The sequence below is a fragment of the Molossus molossus genome, unplaced genomic scaffold (genome assembly GCF_014108415.1).
Source record: "Molossus molossus isolate mMolMol1 unplaced genomic scaffold, mMolMol1.p scaffold_m16_p_4, whole genome shotgun sequence".
In the NCBI taxonomy this organism is placed as follows: Eukaryota; Metazoa; Chordata; class Mammalia; order Chiroptera; family Molossidae; genus Molossus; species Molossus molossus.
This window is the reverse complement of record NW_023425377.1, coordinates 6,325,037-6,346,415: the sequence shown is the minus strand read 5'-3', so window position 1 is coordinate 6,346,415 and position 21,379 is coordinate 6,325,037. Positions and strand designations below refer to the sequence as shown.

The following is a 21,379-nucleotide window of genomic DNA, read 5'->3' as shown; positions in this document are numbered from 1 at the left end:
CTCAGGTGAGGATAAAAAAAATAAAGATGAATAATATTAAATGTCTGTAGAGAGAACACACACACACACACAGCCAGGCGTAACTTCTTTCAGAACAGAAACCCCAAAGTCAGACCTGCTGTATGACCTGGGAGGCACCAGTGTACTCAGAAGCTAGTAAACCCTTTCTGTCTGGCAAATGTGGATAAGTGCGCTCTGCTTTCCCACCCCAGTCCAAGAGAACAGTCCCAAAGGCAAATAGAGTTTCTCCCCTTGTTATTTTATTAGAAGCATATTTACATTATTGCAGTTAACTTTGTGGGGAACATTTTACACAAGTCTTGTATAAAGATTAGAAACTACATAAAAATAACTTCTATCCTTCATAAAGGGAAAATATAAGTTAGTTATATTTACTCTGCCATAAACTGACTGAAAATGAGAAACAGTTTTCGTCTGTCGCTTGCAGAGGAAACATTAGCACAGGGCACAAGGAATACTGCATGGCCTTCTCAGTGATGGGCATTGCACATTGGCTCAATCGTGAGGCTGAAAGACCCAACCAGACCCCATCCAGAAAGAACAGGGGACCTGTTAGGGCTTGGGCAGCACTGAGCAGGGAAGCAGCAACTCCTTGAATAAGATTCCAAAGTGAATGACAAGCCATATAGGGGAATGACCAAAGTCTCGCCTGAGCCACAAAACCGGCATTTCACCTAATACTTATGCTCTCCCCAGGCTGCAAAAGGCAATGGGTTGTAAACAAAGCCCAAATCAGCCCTGCCTGACCACTTGCCAGTGCTGGCTTCCCCTGGTGGAACTGGGTCTACACTCTGTAGATAGATTGCTGCTGATTCACGTTTTTCAGCACCTGTGCACCTAAAAGAATCAAAAGGGACAATTGTTTCACTCAATACCTGACAGGTGTACCATCTGGGTCAAATACTGAAGCAGGCAAGCTGAATGCTCACCATCCTAAAAGGACCACTACCTTCCCACAGCTGCCTCCAGAGCATCTTTACTGCCCCTTCTCCTTTTGAATGGCTACCCTCCCCTTGCAAGATCCAGCAGAGGAGGATTACAGCCAGGGCCAAGACTCCGGGAAATGCTGTAGGAAGACTAACCCTAAGGAGTGCAGAAGGAAGAAGTCTTCCCAGGCTGTAACAGTCACTCTGTCACCAGCAAAGTAGCACCCAAAGTGCCCATATGATTTCTAAAAATCAGATTTCTGTCTTGTTTCTTTAAGGCAGGTATCTTCCTGAAGAAGCCATTCATTTGTATTTGTTTCAAGTTAGAAATTAAGGTGAAAAAAGTTTTCTTTGTAAATAAAAGTGAATGCCAGTTTGAGCATTTGCTTTCATTGAGTTATTGACACTCTGCAACCTTGGGGATCGGAACCTGGGAGGTCAACTGATGACCCAAAGGTCCAGGATTCTGTCTGAGCTATGGAAGCTTTGCTCCTGCTGTGTTCTTGGGGGCAGGATGCATTATATTTTTCCCTGATGCTTTTGCTTTCTGAACAAAAGTCCCAGTGACTTCCAGCCTCTGTCTGAAGTGTAAGGCTGGACTCCTGAAGTAGGAGGGGCACGGGGCAGAGGGAGATAGCTTTCCCATGTCACCGGGGCAGGTGTGAGGCGGAAACAGACTGGGTTGTGAAAGTGTTGTGTGGTGAGGAATTTATCCATGAACACAGGCTACCACATGGGGGCCAACAGGAATCAGACTGTTCACGCTTTGCCATCTCGTGCCTCTGGTGCCAGTACCCAGCATGCCCCATACCAGTGGCTCCACTTCACATGCTCAGTGGCTCAGGCAGCAAACGTGTTACAACCCGCCTAGCAGAAGAGGCCCAGGGTGGCAGCAAGTCTGGGTAGTGCCAGGGGCCCAAGCCCTTTGTGTGAGTGTGCAAGAGGGGGGGTACAAGATGGCAGGAACCGAGACCAGCACAATGAACCATTCCGGCTCTCCCCCACTGTACACATGGCCTCAAGAGGAAAGCAAATCGGAGGAACTGGAGAAATTAGGGCACCCCCTGAGCAGCTGGCTATTAGAAGCCATGGTTCTTGTCTGACACTGCAGGCAGTGGCTGAACAGCCACCAAGAATCACAGTATATAGACGAGCCCACGGCAACTTCAGCAGCAGCACTTTGCGCCCACCGACAGCAAAAACTGGTGTTTTGGCAAATAGGAGGGGCCTCAAGGCTAAAAAAAACACTGGTTCCCTTAGACCCTGACCCCACCCACAACCCAAATCACTGACAGCTTGAAGGGGCCTAGGACTCAAAGATAACATATATTAAGATTAGGCGACACATAGTAAAACCTCACCCTCCATGAGGGAGCGAAAAGTCATGAACACTGGGGTCACACGGGCAAGGGGCTGGATTCGAGCTGGCATGGAAGCAGAAGGGAAGGGGGTCCTGAGTTACTTGTTCACAGAGAATGGGAGGGCCTGGAGACCCGCCAGCCTGCCAGCCACAGCCCCGAGTGGCTGTTAGGAAGCATCCGCAGAGCCGTAGGGGAAGAACTTGGTGGCCTTGTTTGGGGTGTTGGGGTTCAGGCACTCCGTCTCCTCGTTCAGTTTGAAGAACATCTCCTGCTCCCGCTTCTTCTGGTTCAGGTCTTCTTCCAGAGCCTAGGACAGAGAGAGGACAGATGGAACTCAGATTCCATAGGACACAGGTCTCCCGACCTCAGGAACCCCACCAAAGTGACCTCCTCTGGAAATTTCCCTCCCAGAGCTTGTCACCCAGAAAGTAAGCACCACCTCCTCCTCCCTCCTGCCACAGCCATATAGGAGTTTCCTGTGAGCCAAGGGCTACAGTTGGGGGCAATGCCAATCTGCGGGGAGGAAAACAGCCAGAGAAAAGCCCGAGGTAGACGAGGGAGAGAGAGGTTTAATAGAAGGAAGCAGACATGTCTGAGTTATACAGTGTTCCTAACCAGGGCCCCGTCCCACAGAATTCACCCAGGGCACTTTTTTCAAAATGCGTGTGCTGTCATGCCACCCTCTGGGCTTCCGATTCTGAAAACTGGTGGCAGGTAGGGGTTCTCTGCATTGTAAAAGCACATGAGGCAGTGGAGGAGAGCTTCTGCTTGAAAGCACTGCACAAGCTTCTCTCAGGGGGGCACACGTTTATCTAGACAGGGTAGATACTGCCAGAAAAACTTCTTGAGAAATCTACAGTCAGGCGCAATTCAGCTTCATCAGTACCAGCTGTGTGCCTTGCATGTTACCTTTCCTCTGAGTCTGTTTCCTCACATCTAACACTGCAGTATTCCTCCCTGACTAGCAGGGGTGTCATGAGATGAAATGAGAAACTAATGGATCATAATTACCAAGTAGTTCCTACACATCAGGCACTATGCTGTATGCATTGCATCTTATCTTCACCCTGAGGTAGATACTAGTATCCCCGTCTTATAGATGGAGAAACTGGGCTCAGCTAGCTCAGGTCTAACTTAAGAGTTCACGCTCTGAAAAGACTACTCCATCTGCAAAACCAGGCACACAAGGGTTGTCCAGTTAATGTGGCTTCATTATAAAGAGGTATTTGACCATCGGCCAACTTTCCTTATTTTTCCTATGATCACAGGACTTGACCAGGATTCTGTTATATCTCTCTTTTTTAAGATAATTCTTTGGATGCCCTGAAATAATCTCTAACAAATAAGTTAATTATCAGAACTCCCCCCCTCCTTCCCCTTAAGCTCTTGTTCCTTCAATAGTACTAAATTCTAGTGAGTTTCTAAAGAAAGCTGGGAAAGGACCCTGAATCACAACACTGATTTTTCCTATTCTAGGACACCATACGAGGGAAGGCAAGGTTTTTGAAGTCATGCTTCATCTTGGTTGGACATGAGTGGTTTGAAATTTCTGGTAATTCAGACAGACTCTTGGCTCAAATTCTCCTTTACTGGATGTATTCATCTCAAAGTGTTTGTGGCAGGCAATCATACATGCAAGACAAAAGCAGTACTGTTGAAGCTTCTTTAGCAGAGGTCACAAAAGCCTGTGCCTATGGGAGCCAGCCAGATGATTCAGTGAGTGAAGAGAGCTGGCTTCGAGGCAGTCAGGGAGTGCTGGGGACGTGACGAGGTGCCGAGCACCTGCTATGTCTGAAGAGGGCGGTTTTTCTCAGTTACAGCGCATGCCTGTCATGTAGTTTGATGGTCGAGTGTTGCTAGAGCTCCTGGGCTTTCCAAAGAAACCGGAAATTGAGATTTAAAAAAAAAATTTTTTTTGATTGATTTTAGAGAGGAAAGGGGAGAGAAAGAAACACCCACTCTTGTTTCACTTATTTATGCATTCATTGGTTGATTCTTGTATGTGCCTGACCTGGGATCAAACGCATAACCTTGGCATATCGGGAGGTCGTTCTAAGCAACTGAGGTACTCGGCTAGGGCAGAATCCAGATTTTTATGCAAAATTTAGTTGGTAACTTTGAAAAAAATTTAAATTGCTATGTATCAGCCAAACCTAACAATCTGTAAGCCGATTTCAGCCCATGGGCCATCAGTTTGGTACCTCTGCTATAGGAATAACAATTTAATTCTAGTAACTACCACAGAGAGGTTTCGTAACTTGCCCAGGGTCTCATAGGTAGAGCTAGGACATTATCCCACATCTCTCTTACTCCAAAGCCTATGCTCTTAAATACTACTCTGTTCTGTCAACCGCATCTATTCCTCTCTGTAACTTAAGACAGGAGATGGCAATCTTATCTCTGTAAAGGGCCAAAATCGTAAATATTTTTGGCTTTGCAGGCTGTAAGGTCTCTGGCACAACTTCACTGTGGCTATAGTGCAGAATCAACCACAGACAATATATAAATGAACGTGCATGGCTGTGTTCCCACCACCTGTATTTATTTTCAAATACAAGTGGTGAGCCAGATTTAGCCCATGGACAGTAGTTTACAAACACCTGTTTTAAGGGACTACATGTTATTCACATTTTACAGCCCCAAAAACATTCAGGAGAGAAGGCCTGACTTGTCTGAGGCCACATTCTGTGTTAACTATGACTAAGCAACGCTTCATTGATCCTACCAGGTATTCTGTACTTACCTGAAAGAAATCTGAATTTTTCTAAAAATATTCCACAATGCACAATCATCTTCCCTGCCCTCATTTATGGACTGCAGCTCAGGGCTGCTGACGATAATGCGGGAGAGTTAAAGAACATTTATTCCAGAATGAAAATCACCTCTGCATCAGTGTTCCAGCAGCCACCCAGGTCACTAATGAGAAAATAGTTCTGCAGGGAATTCTTCAGAGGAAGCCCCCTTGGCAAAATGCAGTGCCAGCTCCCCAAGCAGACACTCGTGGTATCTCTACCCTAGGCCCAGGTATCCCCATGGAGCAATCTGGGATATGAGGCAATGTAATCATTCCTTTTCTAACTCTCTCAGGATGTGCCATGAGTATATAGAACCCCCAGGTAAGAGGCCAGGTTAATATTTATTTCCTATGCCAGAGTCAACCTATGTCAGCAGGAGCATTATTGATGTGAGTGCCAAGTATCAAAAGTCCCAGCAGGATGTAGTTACAGAAACAGACGAGCATGGGCCTGCTAAAAGTAAGTTCTGGGACCCTGGCCAGCTTCCATCTAGAAAGCTCCATTAGCACAGGGAGGAAAGCTTCAATTCAAGGACTTTCAAGGCCATTACATAGCTGAGGTGGGCAGCTGTCTCCTGTCCAGACCACACTTAGGGCAAGCTGAGTTGATGTATGATGACAGAACAAACCTCAGGGCTTCAGGACACGTCACCAAGGGTAATCAGGGCAACGCTGTCTTCAGAGAATTTAGGAGCATGTAAGGAAATGAGTATGTCCCTAGCCTCTACTATGGGCTGGTGACTTCACATAGCACTGGACAATATTCATATCTCCACTTTACAAGTGATCACACTGAGACTCTGTGATGGTTAATTTATTTATCAACCTGGCGAGGCCATGGTACCACCCAGTTGTTGGATCAAACACCAGGCTAGATGTCATTGTGAAGGAATTGTTTAGATGTGATTAACATTTAACTGAGTAGACTTTGAGTAAAGCAGATTACCCTCCATATTGTGGGCGGGCCTCATCCAATCAGTTGGGGGCCCCTAAGGAAAAAGGAATTCCCTCCAGACTACTCTAGGGCTCAAGACTGCAACATCAACTCTTCCCTGGGTTGATGTGACCTGCCCTGCAGATTTCAGACTTACCAGCCCCTACAATTGTGAGCCAGTTCCTTAAAATAAATCTATAAACATGTATCTTATCTGTATCCACCACCTAGGCAGACATCTGTGGCACAACATGGAGCAGAGCCTCAGCCCAGATGCGGTTACCTTTTTGCGTGGCCGAAGCTTGTCCCGCCATTCCTTCAGGTTCTGGTTATGGCTCTCATCCAGGGCCTTCAGCTTCTGGGTTTCATGCTCTACCAGGAGGTGACACTTTTCATTCTGAAATAAATTCCAGGCAGAACAGGTAAGAGACTTAGAAGGCAGAGACACAGAGGGTGGAGACATACTTTGCATTATAGCCACATGGACACCAGTATCAGTCCCTCTTTGTTTCTTCTCCTTGATTATAAAACCCATTTATAGAGCACTCCACACAAGTAAATACATAATACACCAAGAGGTGCCTTGGGGAGTATTTCAGAATATTGATGTTAATATTTCTTACTGTGTAGTGGGATCGACAGTAAGTTTACAACTTTCTGCTTTGTACTTTGTTTGAATTTTTTAACACAAACATGTCATTTTTAACAAAACAATAAAACCATCAATATAATGATGTGCCCTAATCCCATCACAGAGAGGCAACCACTACAGAAATTAGCTATATTTCCTGTCAGGCTCTATCCTGTATATTTAGCTTACCCTATGTATACAGTTTTGAAACCTGCTTCCTTCCCCACTTAACATTATAATGTAAATATTTCTATAAAGAAGTTTTCATGCCCTGGCCAGTTTGGCTCAGTGGTTAGAGTGTCGGCCTGCGGTCCGGAGAGACCCGGGTTCGGTTCCCGCTAAGGGCACGTAATTCAGTTGCAGTTTGTCCCCGGCCATGGTTGGTCGTGCGGGTGGCAGCCACTCGGTGTGTCCCTTCACATCGATGTTTCTCTCTCTCTCTCCCTTCCTCTCTCTCCCTCCCACTCTATCTGTACAAAAAATGGAAAAATATCCTCGGGTGAGGATAAAAAAACAAAAAGAAGTTTTCATAATCATCATTTTCAGTTTTTTTTTATTTTTTTATTTTATTTTTTATCCTCACCCAAGGACATTTTTCCATTTTTTGTTCAGGTAGAGTGGGAGGGAGAGAGAGGAACAGAGAGAGAGAGAGAAACATCGACGTGAAAGGAACACATCGAGTGGCTGCCACCCGCACGACCGACCAGGGCCGGGGACAAACTGCAACCAAGGTACGTGCCCTTAGCGGTAACCGAACCCGGGTCTCTCAGGACCGCAGGCCGACGCTCTAACCGCTGAGCCAAACCGGCCAGGGCCATTTTCAGTTTTTAATGCCTACAGAATCTCCCATAGTATGGATCCATCAAATTTACTGAAACATTCCCTATTTTTGGCCACTTAGTTTGCTCTTAATTTTCACTATTTAGCATTGTCTTCAGTCTCTACGGACTGAACTGTGTCTCACCGAAATTCAGATGTTGAAGCACTAAATTCTCAATGTGATTGTATTTGGAGATGAGACCTTTGGGAGATAATCAGGTTTAGATGAGTTCATGAGGATGGGGCCCTCCTGATGAGTTTAGTACCCTTATAAGAAGAAACACTGGGAGCTTGCTCAGTCTTCTCTCTCTCTCCCCCTGCCATGTGAGGATGCAGTGAGAAGGTGGCCGTCTGCAAGTCAGGAAGAGAGGCTTCCCCACACTCCGGCCATGCCGGCAAGCTGACCTGGGACTTCCAGGCTCCAGAACTGTGAGATAGTGCAACTTCTGTTGTTTAGCAGCCTGAACTAAGATACCCTGCATGCACAGTTATATTTATATGTTACATGTTTTCTGCACTGCATGTCATGTCATCAGGTTAGATTTCTGTGCACATAAGGGCCATGGACCTGGCTGAGGCTCTCCCAGCCTCACTGTTTCCGCTCTGAGGTTAAGTTGTCTGCCTCATAAAATTTATCTGTAGTCTCTCACCGGCAGAAGTGACACGCCCTTCTTGATTCCTCGTGGGAATCAATCTTGTGATTTATAAGGAGCTTATAAAGTAGGGCGAATGCCTTTATCCAGATACCTCAACCTTATTGGGGTGGAAGAGTGGAATCCCTTGGGGAACTTAAAAACATTTAAAATTTTTTCCAGTTATAGTTAACATACAATATTACATTAGTTTCAAGTGTACAACATAGTGATTAGACATTTATATAACTTAGGAGGTTATCACTCCATAAATTTTGTACCCACCATAATATATAGTTATTAGAATATTATTGACTATGTTTTCTATGCTGTGCTTTAAATCACTGTAATTCTTTTTATAACTAATCTGTACTTTTTAATCTCTTCAAAATTTTCACCTATCCCCTCTCCTGTCTTGTAGCCATTCAGTTCTCTATATTTGAGTTTGTTTCTGTTTTATTTTGGTTTTTTAGATTCTACATAGAATTGAAATAATATGGTGGTATCTTTCTCTGACTTGTTTCACTTAGCATAATACCCTCTAGGTCCAACCATGTTGTCACAAATGATAAGGTTTCCCTTTTTATGGCTGAGTAATATTCCATTGTATATGTGTACCACATCTTTATCCATTCATCTATTAATGGACACTTAGGTTGCTTCTATTCTAGGCTATTGTAAATAATGCTGCAGTGGACATAAAGATGGATATATCTTTTTGAATTGGTATTCTGGGATTCTTCAGATAAATACCCAGAAGTGCACATTGTGGTTTTGATTTGCATTTCCCTGATGACTAGTGATGTTGGGTATCTGTATGTCCTCTTGGGAGAAATGTCTATTCAGGTCCTCTGGCCATTTTTTAATTGGATTGTTTTCTTGGTGTTCAGAAGCCCTCCCCCACACTCATATGGATCCCTGCTGGTTTTCACAGCCAGATATTATGTGGGCTCCTCTTCCCAGCACTGGAGCCTTGGGTTGGGGAGCCCATTGGGGGGCTAGGACCCCTCTCCTCAGGGGGGACCTCTGCAACTGAGACATTCTTCCTGGTTCTTAATTGCCAAACCATGGCTGTGGGACCTACCTAGTCCACATCTCCAACCCATCTACTGATCTCTGTGGCTCCTCTACATCCTTAGTTGTATAACTTCTGCTCAGCTGATCCTCATCTGGTTTTCAATCATAGTTGTTCTATAATTTAGTTGTAATTTTGATGTGGTCGTGGGAGGAAGTTTTTTTTACCTAATCCACCATCTTGACCAGAAGTACCCCTAGGGGGGATTTCTTGGGGGAGGTTTCAAGCTCAAGGGTTCTAGGAGTTTAGAAATTGGTTTAGTTAGACTCACTCATAGCAGCACTGAGTACCTGGGACCTACTAGGATCCGGGCTCCCAGCATTCTATATGGATTTTCCCAGGTAATCCTCATGATAACCCCATGAGGCAAGAATGGGAAAACAGACGCAGGTGAGTAGCTTGGCTAAAATTCACACAGCAGCAAGGGGCAAAGCCTCAACCTGGCAGACCTCAATGCCTGTTTCCTCCGTGCCTCCCTGGCTCTCTAGAAATTGCCAGACAGATCCAGTAGCCTAAGGAATGTGCTAAGGTCACAGAGGTTTGAGTCCGCCCACCCCTCACTATGACAATGCCTTGCTTCACCACAAGGGGACCCCAAACACCAGCTCCTGGGGTGGGGCAAACTCAGGAGCCAGGAAATGAGGTCAGAGATCTCCCTAGGGAAAGGGGCCACCAAGGGACTTGGCAACACCAGGACACTTTGTGCTGATCTTAGTGGGAAAACTCTGAGCTTCTCCCCAATAAGGATGATGTTAGCTGCAGGTTTCTTGTAGATATTCTTTATCAAGTTGAGGAAGTTCCCCTCTATTCTTAGTTTGCTGAGAGTGGTTATCATGAACAGGTGTTGGCTTTTGTCAGATGCTTATTCTGCATCTGATCATCTAAATTTTCTTTTTCAGCCTATTGATGTCAATGATTACATTAATTGATTTTCTAATGTTGAACCTGCCTGGGATAAATCCTACTTGGTCATGTTGTGTAATTCTTATACATTGTGGGATTCAATTTGCTAATATTTTGTTGAGGATTTGTGCATCAGTATTCACGAGAGATACTAGCCTGCAGTTTTCTTTGTCTGTGTCTGGTTTTGGTATTGGAGTAATTGGAACACCTTTTCCCAAAACACAGTGATAACTGCGGTCTAGCAGTATGTCCACTGAGAGGCCCCGGGCAAGGCACTTTCAGCTCATTTCGAAGCTTTACTCCAATCCAGCAAAGTAGGACTTAACATCCCCGCCCCACACCCATTTTATGGATGTGGGAACTATGGCTTGGGAGGGTGAAGTGATTTGGCCAGCATTGTGTAGCCAGTGGGTTTGAAGCCCCTTCTGCCCTGGGTTTATAGGACAAGAAGCTTTCCCTGTTAGTAGAGTCTTTGCCCCTGAGCTGACAGCCTTGGGGGAAACTGAGGCAATGGGGGGCAGCGGAAGGTCAGTACCTGCAGCTGCTGCAGATCATTCATGTTGCTGTCGCACTGTGCCAACATGTCCCGCATCTGGTTCTCATGTTTTTGCTGCTGCTGTAGCCGCTCCGACTTCTGCCTCTTCTCCTCTTGCTGGGAGAACTGCAACAGAGGGAGGGTGGGTGCCTCAAAGGCTTGGGCTGGGCTGGGCGCCCACCTTGGCTCTGTCCCAGGGAGGCCCAGTCAGAGGGTACTTGGCACACCACTTGGGCTATGCTCCACGGTTTTAAGTCCTCCCTCTGAGCTGAGACCCAGCCTCTGCCCTCAAGGCTGGTGTGTACCACGCAGGAATCCCAGGAGCAACTCCAAGTCCCTGAGCCACACTGGTGACATGTGAGTGGAGTCTTGGGGAAGGGGTTTAGCAGCAGAGGAAGCTGCAGAAGCACCACAGTGTAAGGGAACAGTCATGAGAAAGTTTCACCAAGCTTCCTCTGCCCACCAGAGAGGGGTCACTGTGAGGTTATGAAGCTTCCAGGCTGTGACTGGCACACCTTCCAAGACCCTCTGCTGTACCTTTATTTTATGTTTCCCGACTGTGTAGGTACAGGCCCCCCCAAACTGGACCTGCGCCCACTCCAGTACACCATGGACCCTACCTGCTTGATCTTCTCCCGCTGCTCGGCGGCGCTGCCGGCCCCGCTAATGTGTAGGCTCTTCTTGTACATGGCCATGCGTGTTTTGCCCTCGCTCCTCTGGATCTTGGGCAGCCGCGCCTTCTCCTGCTGCTGCCTCGCCTTCAGCTGCTCCACCATGCGCTGGTTGTAGCGCTGCATCTGCTCTCGCTCCTAGAGGGAGACAGCCGGCGGGGGCCAAGGTCAGCTGTGCTCAGGGCATGGAGGTGTTGTCGGGCCAAAGATTGGCACACTCAATCAGGAGCCCAGGACCCACATGGCCCAGAATGCTCACAGAGCAGGGCTGTGTCATTTTATATCTACTGTGCAGTAACATTTTCTGTTCTCACTTTAAAAATTCTTGGAAGCCCGGCCGGTGTGGCTCAGTGGTTGAGCGTCGACCCATGCACCAAGAGGTCACCAGTTTGATTCCCGGTCAGGGCACATGCCCAGGTTGTGAGCCAAATCCCCAGTGGGGGGCAATCGATGTTCTTTCTCATCACTGTTTCTATCTCCCTCTCCCTTCCTCTCTCTCTAAAAGCAATAAAGAAAAAATTTTGATTATTATTAATAACACGTGGATTCTTCTAAATGCCCTCTCATCTAATCAATGGTGGCATGCTATCACGAGCTCATATCTCAGAGCAAAATGTATACTAAAATGGAGGGTTTATCATTTTGATGGCAGCTATCAATTCCTATTTTTTAAAGTCTTGATAAATTTGCACTTTTCCTTCACTTAACACTATTTGTATTTCAAAACTTGGCAGGGGCATCACCTTCTGCAAGAAGCCTCCCCTGACTCCCTAGCCAGGTGGGCACCCGTATTCAGAGCTGCCTTATGCTGACTGCCGTCATTGCACTTAGGTTAGGACTGGAATTATCCACACCAGCTGTGTAGCAAGCCTAAGTAATCTGTGTCCCCACCACTGGGACAGATGATGACAGAGAAGTAGAGGGTGCTCTGGCCACACAGCAGGGGCCCTCGCCTGGTCTGGGAAGGCTAGGGAAGGCTTCCTGACAGAGGTGGTGTTTAAGCTGACACCCGAAAGATTCTGAAGGAATCCATGGGAAAGAGACCAAGGAAAGAAAGGGCAGGGGAAGAGAAGAGCACGACAGGCACATACGGGCTTTCAGAGTCAGTGAGGGAGCCCTTGGGCCACCGCTTCCCTGCATAGTTTCCCCTGTTCCTAGCCCCTGGAGCCGAGGCACGACACCCTCCAGAACCTCCCCGTCCTTACTGGGGCCAGCCTGACTGCTCTTGGGAGCACAGACGGTGCCCGAGTGGTGCCGACCACAACCCAGCCTCACACTCTCCCAGGTCTCCCTGTGGCCGTGCCCCCACCCCACCGGAGCCTCACCTTCTCATGCTTGCGCACCAGCTCGTGCCGCTGGAGGAAGTACTGGTCTTTGAGCTGCTGCTTCACCAGCTGGTGCCTCTCCTGCAGGTGATGCTCCTCCATGTCCCACAGGGCCGCCTCCCGGTCTGTGGAGGACATAGCGCTCAGTGAGGTGCACCAGGGTCAGAGCTCCACTGGGCCCTCTGCTCCCCTGCACCAGGCCTCCTCACAATGCAGCTGATAACTGTACCCCCTCGTTAGACTACGTTGGAGGGGCTGACTGGGCCAACTCCTAGAAACTTCCATAATACCTGCAGGATAAGAGCACGCTACAGCAAGATGTGTTTTAGAGTCAGGAGCCAGAGAAACCGAGACCTAGGCTGGAACCCCACTCCATTGCTGGGATTTAGGACAGGTAAAAAAGACCTCTCCAGGCCTCAGGTTCGACCTCTGCCAAATGGGCACAACCATACCACGGAGGGAGAATTGTCCTTGGGAGACATTTATGTTCCTTCTACGCAGCACCTCCACTCCCCTAACAGGCAAATGGCATTTTATCCCTGAAGTCTATTACCCAACCCTTGTGCTCAGCCCTGCACACCAGGGGAGCTGGTGTCAAACAGAACCCCATGCCCTGCAAGTCAGAGCAGGTGGCGCTTGGCCCACTGTGACCGGTCAGTCTGCTGAACTGCACTGCTGTCCTATGAAAACTGGGATCTGCCCACGGTACATGGGAACAGTCAGAGCCACCATCCCACAGGTAGGATGGTTTTTATGGCCATCATGGGGCTTTCCCGAGACGTCTACAGCTCTATTCAGATATGGGATCATCGAGGATCCCATTTTTCTGGCCCACACCAAGTACTGAGGTGTTTCCGCTGCTCAGCGGCACGGGCCATCCTGGAAGTGAGCCAGAGATGGCGCTGCTGCAGCTGGCCCTCAGCTAGCTTGCTTCACAGAAGCCCACGGGCACCAAACTCAACTTTTCGCTAACATAACTGTTTTAAATGTAGCTCACACAACACATTTCTAGCCATCTAGAGCTCGCTTGCTTTGCAGACCCCACAAAACCACCCCCAGCCTCTGCTCATCAAAGATAAGATGGAACCCAGCGCCCTAGAAAGCCGCCGGAGCCCTTCAGAGCTCTCTAGTGTGGACTGTCCACCTGAGCTGCTCCAGGGGCTGGCGGCATCCGCCAGGCATGTGCTCAGCGGCTCTGATCCCCTTCTTCCCCCATGCTCCCCCTGCCTCCTCCTCTGGGTAGTGGCCCACACTGTTGTCCCTGGAACGTCTCATGCTTCAAGGGACTCACCAGCGTGCAAACCTGTCAAAACGCCAGGGCACCAGAGTAAAGAGCTCGGCTTCACGGTGAGATCTGCATTCAAAGCCAACCCTGCCCCTCATGAACTGTGCCACCTTGGCCAAAGGACAGTCCCTCGCTAAGCCTGTTTCCCCATCTATAAAACGGGGGGGGACAGTGGGACCTGCCTTGTAGGGGTGAGGTGAGGGGTCCGTGAGGTGAAGTATGGAAACAGCCTGGCAGAGCAGGTGCGCAGCAGGGGACGGCTGTGACAAAGGCTGTCAGTGCTGTTCACACGCCCTGCGTCCCGTTAATCTGCTTCCTTAGTTTCCGCCCACTCTACATCACCTTGCTGATCCCGACATCTGGGGAAATGCCAAATAGCGTGGGCGCTAACTGGTATCTCTGCCTCGCTCCTGACTCAGTGGGGGTTTCCCTCACGGTTCCACCGAGGATGGTTAGTTTTAGGATGGAGAAGACCCGGCAGCTCTTTCTTGCTCAAGGCTGAGATGTCCACTGACAGATTCTGGGGCAACACGGCCGCCCGCTCCCAGGCACCCACCCCGCTCCCAGGCACCCACCTCGCTCCCAGGCACCCACCTCGAAGGAGCTCCTGCTTCCTCGTGAGGCACTCTCGCTCCTTGTCACAGATCTCCCGCCTGTTGTCAGCCGTGATCTTCTTCATCGCCAGCTCCAGGTCCTCCTTCTGCTTGGCTAGGAAGTCCCGGTCCTGTGGGGAGCAGGGAGAACAGACCTCAACTCAGTGCTGGCTTTGGTCTCTCAACTTTTATTTTTATTTTTTTAATTCTCACCTGAGGCTATTTTTCCACTGATTTTCAGATAGAGTGGGAGGGAGGGAGGAAGAGAGAAACATCAATGTGAGAGAGAGACACTGACTGGTCGCCTCCTGCACAACCCCAACCAGGACTGGGCATCAAACTGCAACCGAGGTATGTGCACAACCCCAACCAGGACTGGGGATCAAACTGCAACCGAGGTATGTGCCATTGACTGGAATTGAACCCGCAACTGTGGTCCGCGGGCTGTCGCTCTAACTACTGAGCCAAACTGGCCAGGACTCACCTTTTGCTTTTATTACAGAAGAAAAGTCATCATGACCCCGGAGAAAACATAGGGAATATACAGAAGGGAAATTAGAGAGACTTAAAGGCATAGCAGCCAATGGTGATGTTTAGGCTTTGTATGGACCCTGGTTCTAACAACAAATTTTTTAAAAAGATGTTTCTGAGACAACGAGAAATGTAAATACTGACTTGACTGCAAATGATGTTAATTAAGCAATATCATGAAATATTTGAATTTTGTAGGTATGTGTATGGAATTGTGGCTATTCTTTGTAGAGATACAGATTTTTTTTTCCTTTATTGATGTTTAGAGAGTGACGGAGTGAGGAGAGAGAAACATCGATGAGAGAACATCGATTGGCTTCCTCCTGCATGCCCCCCACTAGGGATTTGGCCCACAACCTGGGCATGTGCCCTGACTGGCAATCAAACTGGCGACCTCTTGGTGCATGGGTCGACCCTCAACCACTGAGCCACACCAGCCGAACAGATGCATGAGATTTGTATAGCCATGTTCATAGCAGCGTTATTCACAGTAGCCATGGGACAGAAGCAACTCAAGTGTCCTTAGATGAACTGAGAAACAAAATGTAGCCTATACATGGAATGGAATATTATTCAGACTTAAAAAGGAAGGGAATTCTGACACATGCTACCACATAAATGAAACTTAAAGACATTATGTTAAGTGAAATAAGCCAGACAAAAGAACAAATACTGTATGATTCTGCTCAAATAAGGACAAATTTGTAGAGATAGAGAGTAGAATGGTGGGTGCCAGGGGTATGGGGAGTTAGTGTTTATCGGGTATGGAGTTCCGGTTTTACAAGATAAAGGCTTCTGCAGATGGATGGTGGTGATCGTTGCATGTGAACTTGCTTAATGCACTGAACTGCGTGCACTTGAAGAGGGTTACCATGGCACTTTTACATTATGCCTCTTTTACCACAGTTTTAGACAATTATTTAAAAGTCCTTTCCAGCCCTGGCCAGTTTGGCTCAGGGTTAGAGCGTCAGCCCGTGGACCAGAGAGTCCCGGGTTCGGTTCCCACTAAGGGCACGTACCTTGGTTGCAGTTTGTCCCTATTCCTGGTTGGGGTCGTGTGGGTGGCAACCATTCAATGTGTCTCTCTCACATCAGTGTTTCTCTCTCTTCCCCCCTCTCTCCTTCCCACTCTATCTGAAGATAAAAGCAAAAATGTCCTCAGGTGAGGATAAAAATAAAATAATAAAAAAATAAAAGTCCTTTCCATGTTATAATGTATTATTCTATCAAATGAGTTTTAGTGGCCGAAAATATTTTCTGGTAAGGCTGTACCCTAACTTATCTACGCAGTATATTCCAGGTTTCTCTATCTGAGAGAGTGCCGCTCTCCACACACGAGCCTCGTAATGATTAATCCTCGGGGTCAGCCTCTGGAAGCCGCAAACCCAGGCCAGAGGGTGTGCACATCTTTGCGGCTCTTCATACAACTGCCAGACTGTCTTCCCAGGAGTGGCCGATCTGCTGCCTTGTGGGGTGCGGGCCTCTCTCTCACCCTCCCAGCCCTGCGTTTCTGCTCATCATAGCGTCAAGGGACAGGCTGCGGAAAAGTGTGACGGTGCCCTGGAGAGCACAAAGTCTGGGGTCAGACTGAGTTTGGGGCCTTGTCCCCCACTGTTAACTCGCGGTGTCTCTTCTCTGAGCTTATTCCCTCCTCTGCAAAGGGGATGATGAATGCTAAACCAGGTCACACGCAAAGCATTTGTAGAGGCTGACCCTTAGTATTAGGGTCAGAGGAGGCAGGAGGTGCAAAGATTCCATAGTGGGTGAAATGAGAGCATGGCCCACAGGGATGAAAAGAGGCCGGTGAGGCTGGAGCAGAGGGACTGAGTCAAGGGGGAGAGGCTGGCAGGGGTCAGACCTGTAGGGTCTCATAAGCACATGAGGAGGCTGGTCTTAGCTTGTGGACAAAGGGGGAGCCACTGAAGGTTCTCAAGGCACAAGGCTGTGGGGGGAAGGTGACGCGATCACACTCGCTAGTGACAGAGAACTGCAGAGGAACGAGAGAGGATGAAGGGAGACAGGCTTGAAGGAGGCTATAGCAGTTCAGGCAAAAGATGACAATGGCTAGGGGGTCGCAGAGATGTCGACAAGGTGATGGATCCGGAGAGCTTGGGGATTAAAAAAAAAAAAACAGAGGTGGTGAAGGACTGAAGGGAAAGGAGGTACCAGGAATGACAAGCGTTCTGGCCTGACAGCCAGATGCAGGACGGTGACCCCTCAAAACATGAGAACAGGACCAGGTCTGGGAGATCCTGGGTTTGATGTTTTTGAGACTCCAAAAGATGCCAAGTGGACAGATGGATGTCCTGGGTTGGTCGAGGAGATGTAATGTACAAACAACCCTCAAATAAGGCAGGAGGCACTAAATGGCTTTGAGAGGTGGATGTGAAAGGTTGGGGTGTCCAGAGATGGGAGAGCTCACTTTCAGCTGGAATAAGGGCAATCAAGGAGGACTGCATGGGAGAAGTGATAACAGGGATGACAAGAGGATGGGCTGGATTTAGGTATTCAGAATAATAGGTGGGTATTTGAGGGCAGGGGATGGGCATAGGGAGGGAATCTGGTCACCATTCAGACTCTCAACCCTGGGACCCCCGAGCCCCTCTACTCCACGAGTGCGGGCCAAGGACTCACAAGATTCTGCTTTCTCTGTGCGTGCTCCTCCATCTTCTGTTTCATGCTCTCCTTCCGCTGCTGCCTGGGCAGCTTCTCCACCTCGTTCTTGACCTGCAGGGAGCGACTGGGTCAGGGCACCTCCTCGCACTCACTCCTGGCCCAGGAACACCGAAGACATGGCTCAGCCTCCCAGGCACTGGCCCCCAACCCCGCTCTCCACCAAGCCACTCTGCCGGGCGGCGCCTACTGGCCACTCCTGGGTGGACAGGTGCTGTTTCTGCTGCTCGGTATCCGTCCCCCTCCTGATGCCAGCACCTCAGTTTCCCTTAGGGCAGCATTTCTCAACCCTTTTTCTCATCATTGTCTCCTCAGAAGCCCTTTTCGACATCTTTTTCCTAATCACCCACCCCCCAAAATATTAATCTCACAGATATAATGATTGAACAGATTGACAGTGTGATATCTAAGGCTTTTTCTTTAACCCCTTGGCAGTGGTATCACCCCGGTTGAGAATGCATGCTTTAGGTGCCCCCTCCTCAGTTCCTGAGGAGCAGGTGGGGCTCACGCCCCAAGCCCATCTGGCTCTAGGCTGGGTGTGTGATCCAGGTGTCAGCATATTCCATGGCCTGGCCTCAGGGGCGGGTGCAGAGTGCACATGTGCCCCTCAGCGGGCCAGGGAGAGCTTCAGGATCTTTGCTGGAACTGCCAGGGGAAAGCTGCTCTCTGGCCTCGGGGATTGCTAAACTGGGGGGACGGGCCAAGGGCCACCCTGAGACATGAACACGGGAAACTGCCGACTATATGCTGTCTAATACGAAACTGACATTAAATATACAGGTAGATTAAATTAAAATGGTGGGAAAAGATACTCTATTGAAACACTAACCAACAGAAAGCAGGACCGGCTCTCAGATAACGTGGACTTCAGAACGTGGAATATTATCAGCAATAAAGAGGGATATTACATAACGATAAAAGGACAGGTCAGGTCACGAAGAATACAGGACAATTTTAAATAGCAAAAGAACTTCAGAAACATGAAACAAAAACTGACAAACTGAAAGAGAAATAGATAAATCCCCAATTATAGTGGGAGACATTAACACCTTCCTCAGCAGCCCACGGACGGGTGGGAAATGAGTAAGGCTGCAGAAGACCTGACCCACACTCGGTCAGCTGACCCTGACATTACAGAGCATTCCACCCAACAGCAACGGGTATACATCCTGCGCAGGTGCACATGGAATAGTCACCAACATAGACCATGTCCTAGGCCATAAAACAAATCAAATTAAATTTTTAAAAATTAAAATTTTAAATATGTTATTTGATCACAATGAACTAGAAATTAATAGAAAGATATGAACATCCAAAACACATTTCAAAATTAAACTTCGAAGCAAACTTTGAAATAACCCACAGATCAACGAGGAAATTGCAAAGGCATCAAATAATAATTCTAACTGAATAAAAATGAAGATCCAACATACCCACATTTGTGGAGCGAGGCAAAGGCATTGCTTAGAGGGACACACAGCATTATATGCTTAGATTAGAAAAGAATAGTCTCAAGTCAGTGATCTGAGCTTCAACATTAAGAAACTATAAAAAGAAGAGCAATTTAAACCCAAACCAGATATAAAAGCAGAAATCTATAACACTGAAAACAGAACAATGACACCAAAAGCTGGTTCTTTGAAAAGGTCAAAAAAACGAATAAACCGTTAGGCAGATTGACAGAGGAGAGAGAGAGATGATGGAGGAGGAGGACGAAGAGACTAAGGCACATTACCAATATGAGGATGAGAACATCACATCAGATCCTAGTTATTAAAAGGATACTAAGGAATACTACGAATAGCTTTATGCCAATAAATGTAACCACTTAGATGAAGTAGACAAATTCCTTGAGAGAAGCTACCAAAGTTTCCCTGACACCACGCCTGTGCCCCCAGCACTGAGGCTGGGGTCTGCTTAGCCGCATCTCCTCCCTCCACTCTACCAGGGTGAGGAGGGTGGGGTACTCCTCCCAGGCACAGAAGGGCGTGCCGAAACACTCAGCAAGACAAATAACATTTTAAAAGCTCAAGATTTATGCAAAAAAAACATGAACAAAATATCCAAATTTTAAATACAGACAAGATCCAGCCCCAAACATGTAGGACTCGGCCTTGCTGCTTCCCCTTAATCCTGGCCCTATCGGATCCTGTTTTTACCTTAAGTAGCCAATATTCTATTTATCAAGACTATGTTGCATGAGTTTCATTTTAAAACACTGCATTAGATACTCAAAAAAATAAAACACCGCATTAGAATATTACTTATGTTGATTACTGAGATTTTCGGGCACCCCTTAAACTTCGTGCCCGAGGCGAGTGCCTCCCTTGTCTCACCCAGCCCTGCTCCCACAGGCCCCCTGGTGGCACCAGATGCCATGCCCATCGAGGTAGAGTCCAGGAGCTGGGCTCAGGCCCCCCCGCACCGTGGCCCACCCTAGAGGCTGTTCCCCCACAGCCCCCATCCGGAGATTGGGAATGGCCTGGATTGGTACACCTGCCCTGGGGGCTTCCACCTCCTGGCTCCCTCCTTCCTCTTGAGAACCTAGGAAAGCACATGTGTCCCAGCCTCCCTGGCTCACCCAGGGAGGTGTGGCCTGTTGTGTGGGACCCAGGTGCCTCCTCCCTCCCCTTGTCTCAGAACCATCTCCTCTTGGCCACGTCCCCCTTCCAGCTGGGTGGGGGAAGGGAGAGGCTGCATAGGTCCAAACTCAGGACTGCTGCTCTGCGAGAAGAGTGGGTCGGGCTTAGGGGACGTGTGCGTTTGCCCACCTGCACCCACTCCCCTTCCGGTGACAGCATCTCAAATTCTGGGCCGCCATCTTTCCTTCTCCCTGCTTTCTTTCAGCGGGGGTTTCGAAGCTGGAGGGTGCATAGGGAGCTGCCTGGGAGCCAAGTCCACAGGAAAGCAGAGCCCAGGGGATGGAGGAGCGGCTCCTGATGGTGCAGCTGGAGCACGTGGATCCAGACACACTGATGTGAGTGTTCCAGGAAAACGAGCTCCCCCAAATCCCCTCTGTTGCTGAAGCAATGTTGAGCTGAGGTTACAATCGCTTGGATCGCTTGCAACCAAGAGGGTTCTAGTACCTAGACCGCCGTGCCTCTGCCCAACACAGCCTACCTCCTTCTTCTTCAGTTTGAGCTGCTCCTGGAACCTGGTGTAGTCCCGCTCCTGCTCCAGGCGGATCCGCTTGGCCTCCTCCCGCCGGCGCACCGCATGGTCTTGCTCCATCTTCTCCACTTGCTGCTTTTGCTGACGCTCCAGGTTCTCCAGCTCCGTGTCAAAGAACTTCTTCTTGGCCTGGAAGGAGCAGAAAGAGGAATTCCACAGAGTTACTTTATAAGTCACCGGGAAGAAGATGGGGAGCAGGATGGGGAGAGCCCAGAGCTTGTCCTCAGACCTGGGCTCATAGCCCAGCTCGATCACCTTTTCTGTGTGACCTGAAACAAGTCACTTAACCTCTCAGTCTCTTTCCTCACGTGCAAATGGGAGACCAGACATATACCGTGTAAGGCTCTTGCATGGTGCACAGTGACCGTCATGTATGTCTTTGTTTACAAGTCAGTGCCTAATGAGATCAGGAAACCAGAGGAACTGGACAACGGAATGACTCTCCACCGCGCAACCACCCCCGCTCTGCAGCTTCTGCTTAAAGAAAACACAGATGGCA

General features: G+C 48.4%; 1 protein-coding gene and 1 long non-coding RNA gene across 7 annotated transcripts in view; one reads left to right on the top strand and one right to left on the bottom strand.

The window, feature by feature from the left end:
• The window catches only part of LOC118643699, a 32,721-nt gene that overhangs the window by 6,187 nt on the left and 5,155 nt on the right, over positions 1–21,379 (top strand). The window contains exon 3 of one of the 5 annotated variants that reach the window (XR_004962029.1): positions 11,197–11,307. The exons of 2 other annotated variants lie outside the window; for them this stretch is intronic. This is a non-coding gene — a long non-coding RNA (uncharacterized LOC118643699). Of the gene's footprint in view, positions 1–903; positions 1,092–11,196; positions 11,308–21,379 lie in introns of those variants that run through there. 2 more of the 5 variants (XR_004962033.1, XR_004962031.1) reach the window with 2 other exon arrangements.
• The window catches only part of STK10 (serine/threonine kinase 10), an 84,733-nt gene continuing 64,713 nt past the window's right edge, over positions 1,360–21,379 (bottom strand). For both annotated transcript variants that reach the window (XM_036282041.1, XM_036282042.1), the window contains 8 exons: positions 20,830–21,009; positions 17,671–17,763; positions 14,507–14,636; positions 12,628–12,752; positions 11,252–11,440; positions 10,632–10,757; positions 6,320–6,433; positions 1,360–2,615 (listed from right to left, as the gene is read on the bottom strand). In XM_036282041.1, the coding sequence (XP_036137934.1) occupies positions 2,475–2,615; positions 6,320–6,433; positions 10,632–10,757; positions 11,252–11,440; positions 12,628–12,752; positions 14,507–14,636; positions 17,671–17,763; positions 20,830–21,009 (1,098 nt within the window). In that variant the 3' untranslated portion in view covers positions 1,360–2,474. The remainder of the gene's footprint in view (positions 2,616–6,319; positions 6,434–10,631; positions 10,758–11,251; positions 11,441–12,627; positions 12,753–14,506; positions 14,637–17,670; positions 17,764–20,829; positions 21,010–21,379) is intronic.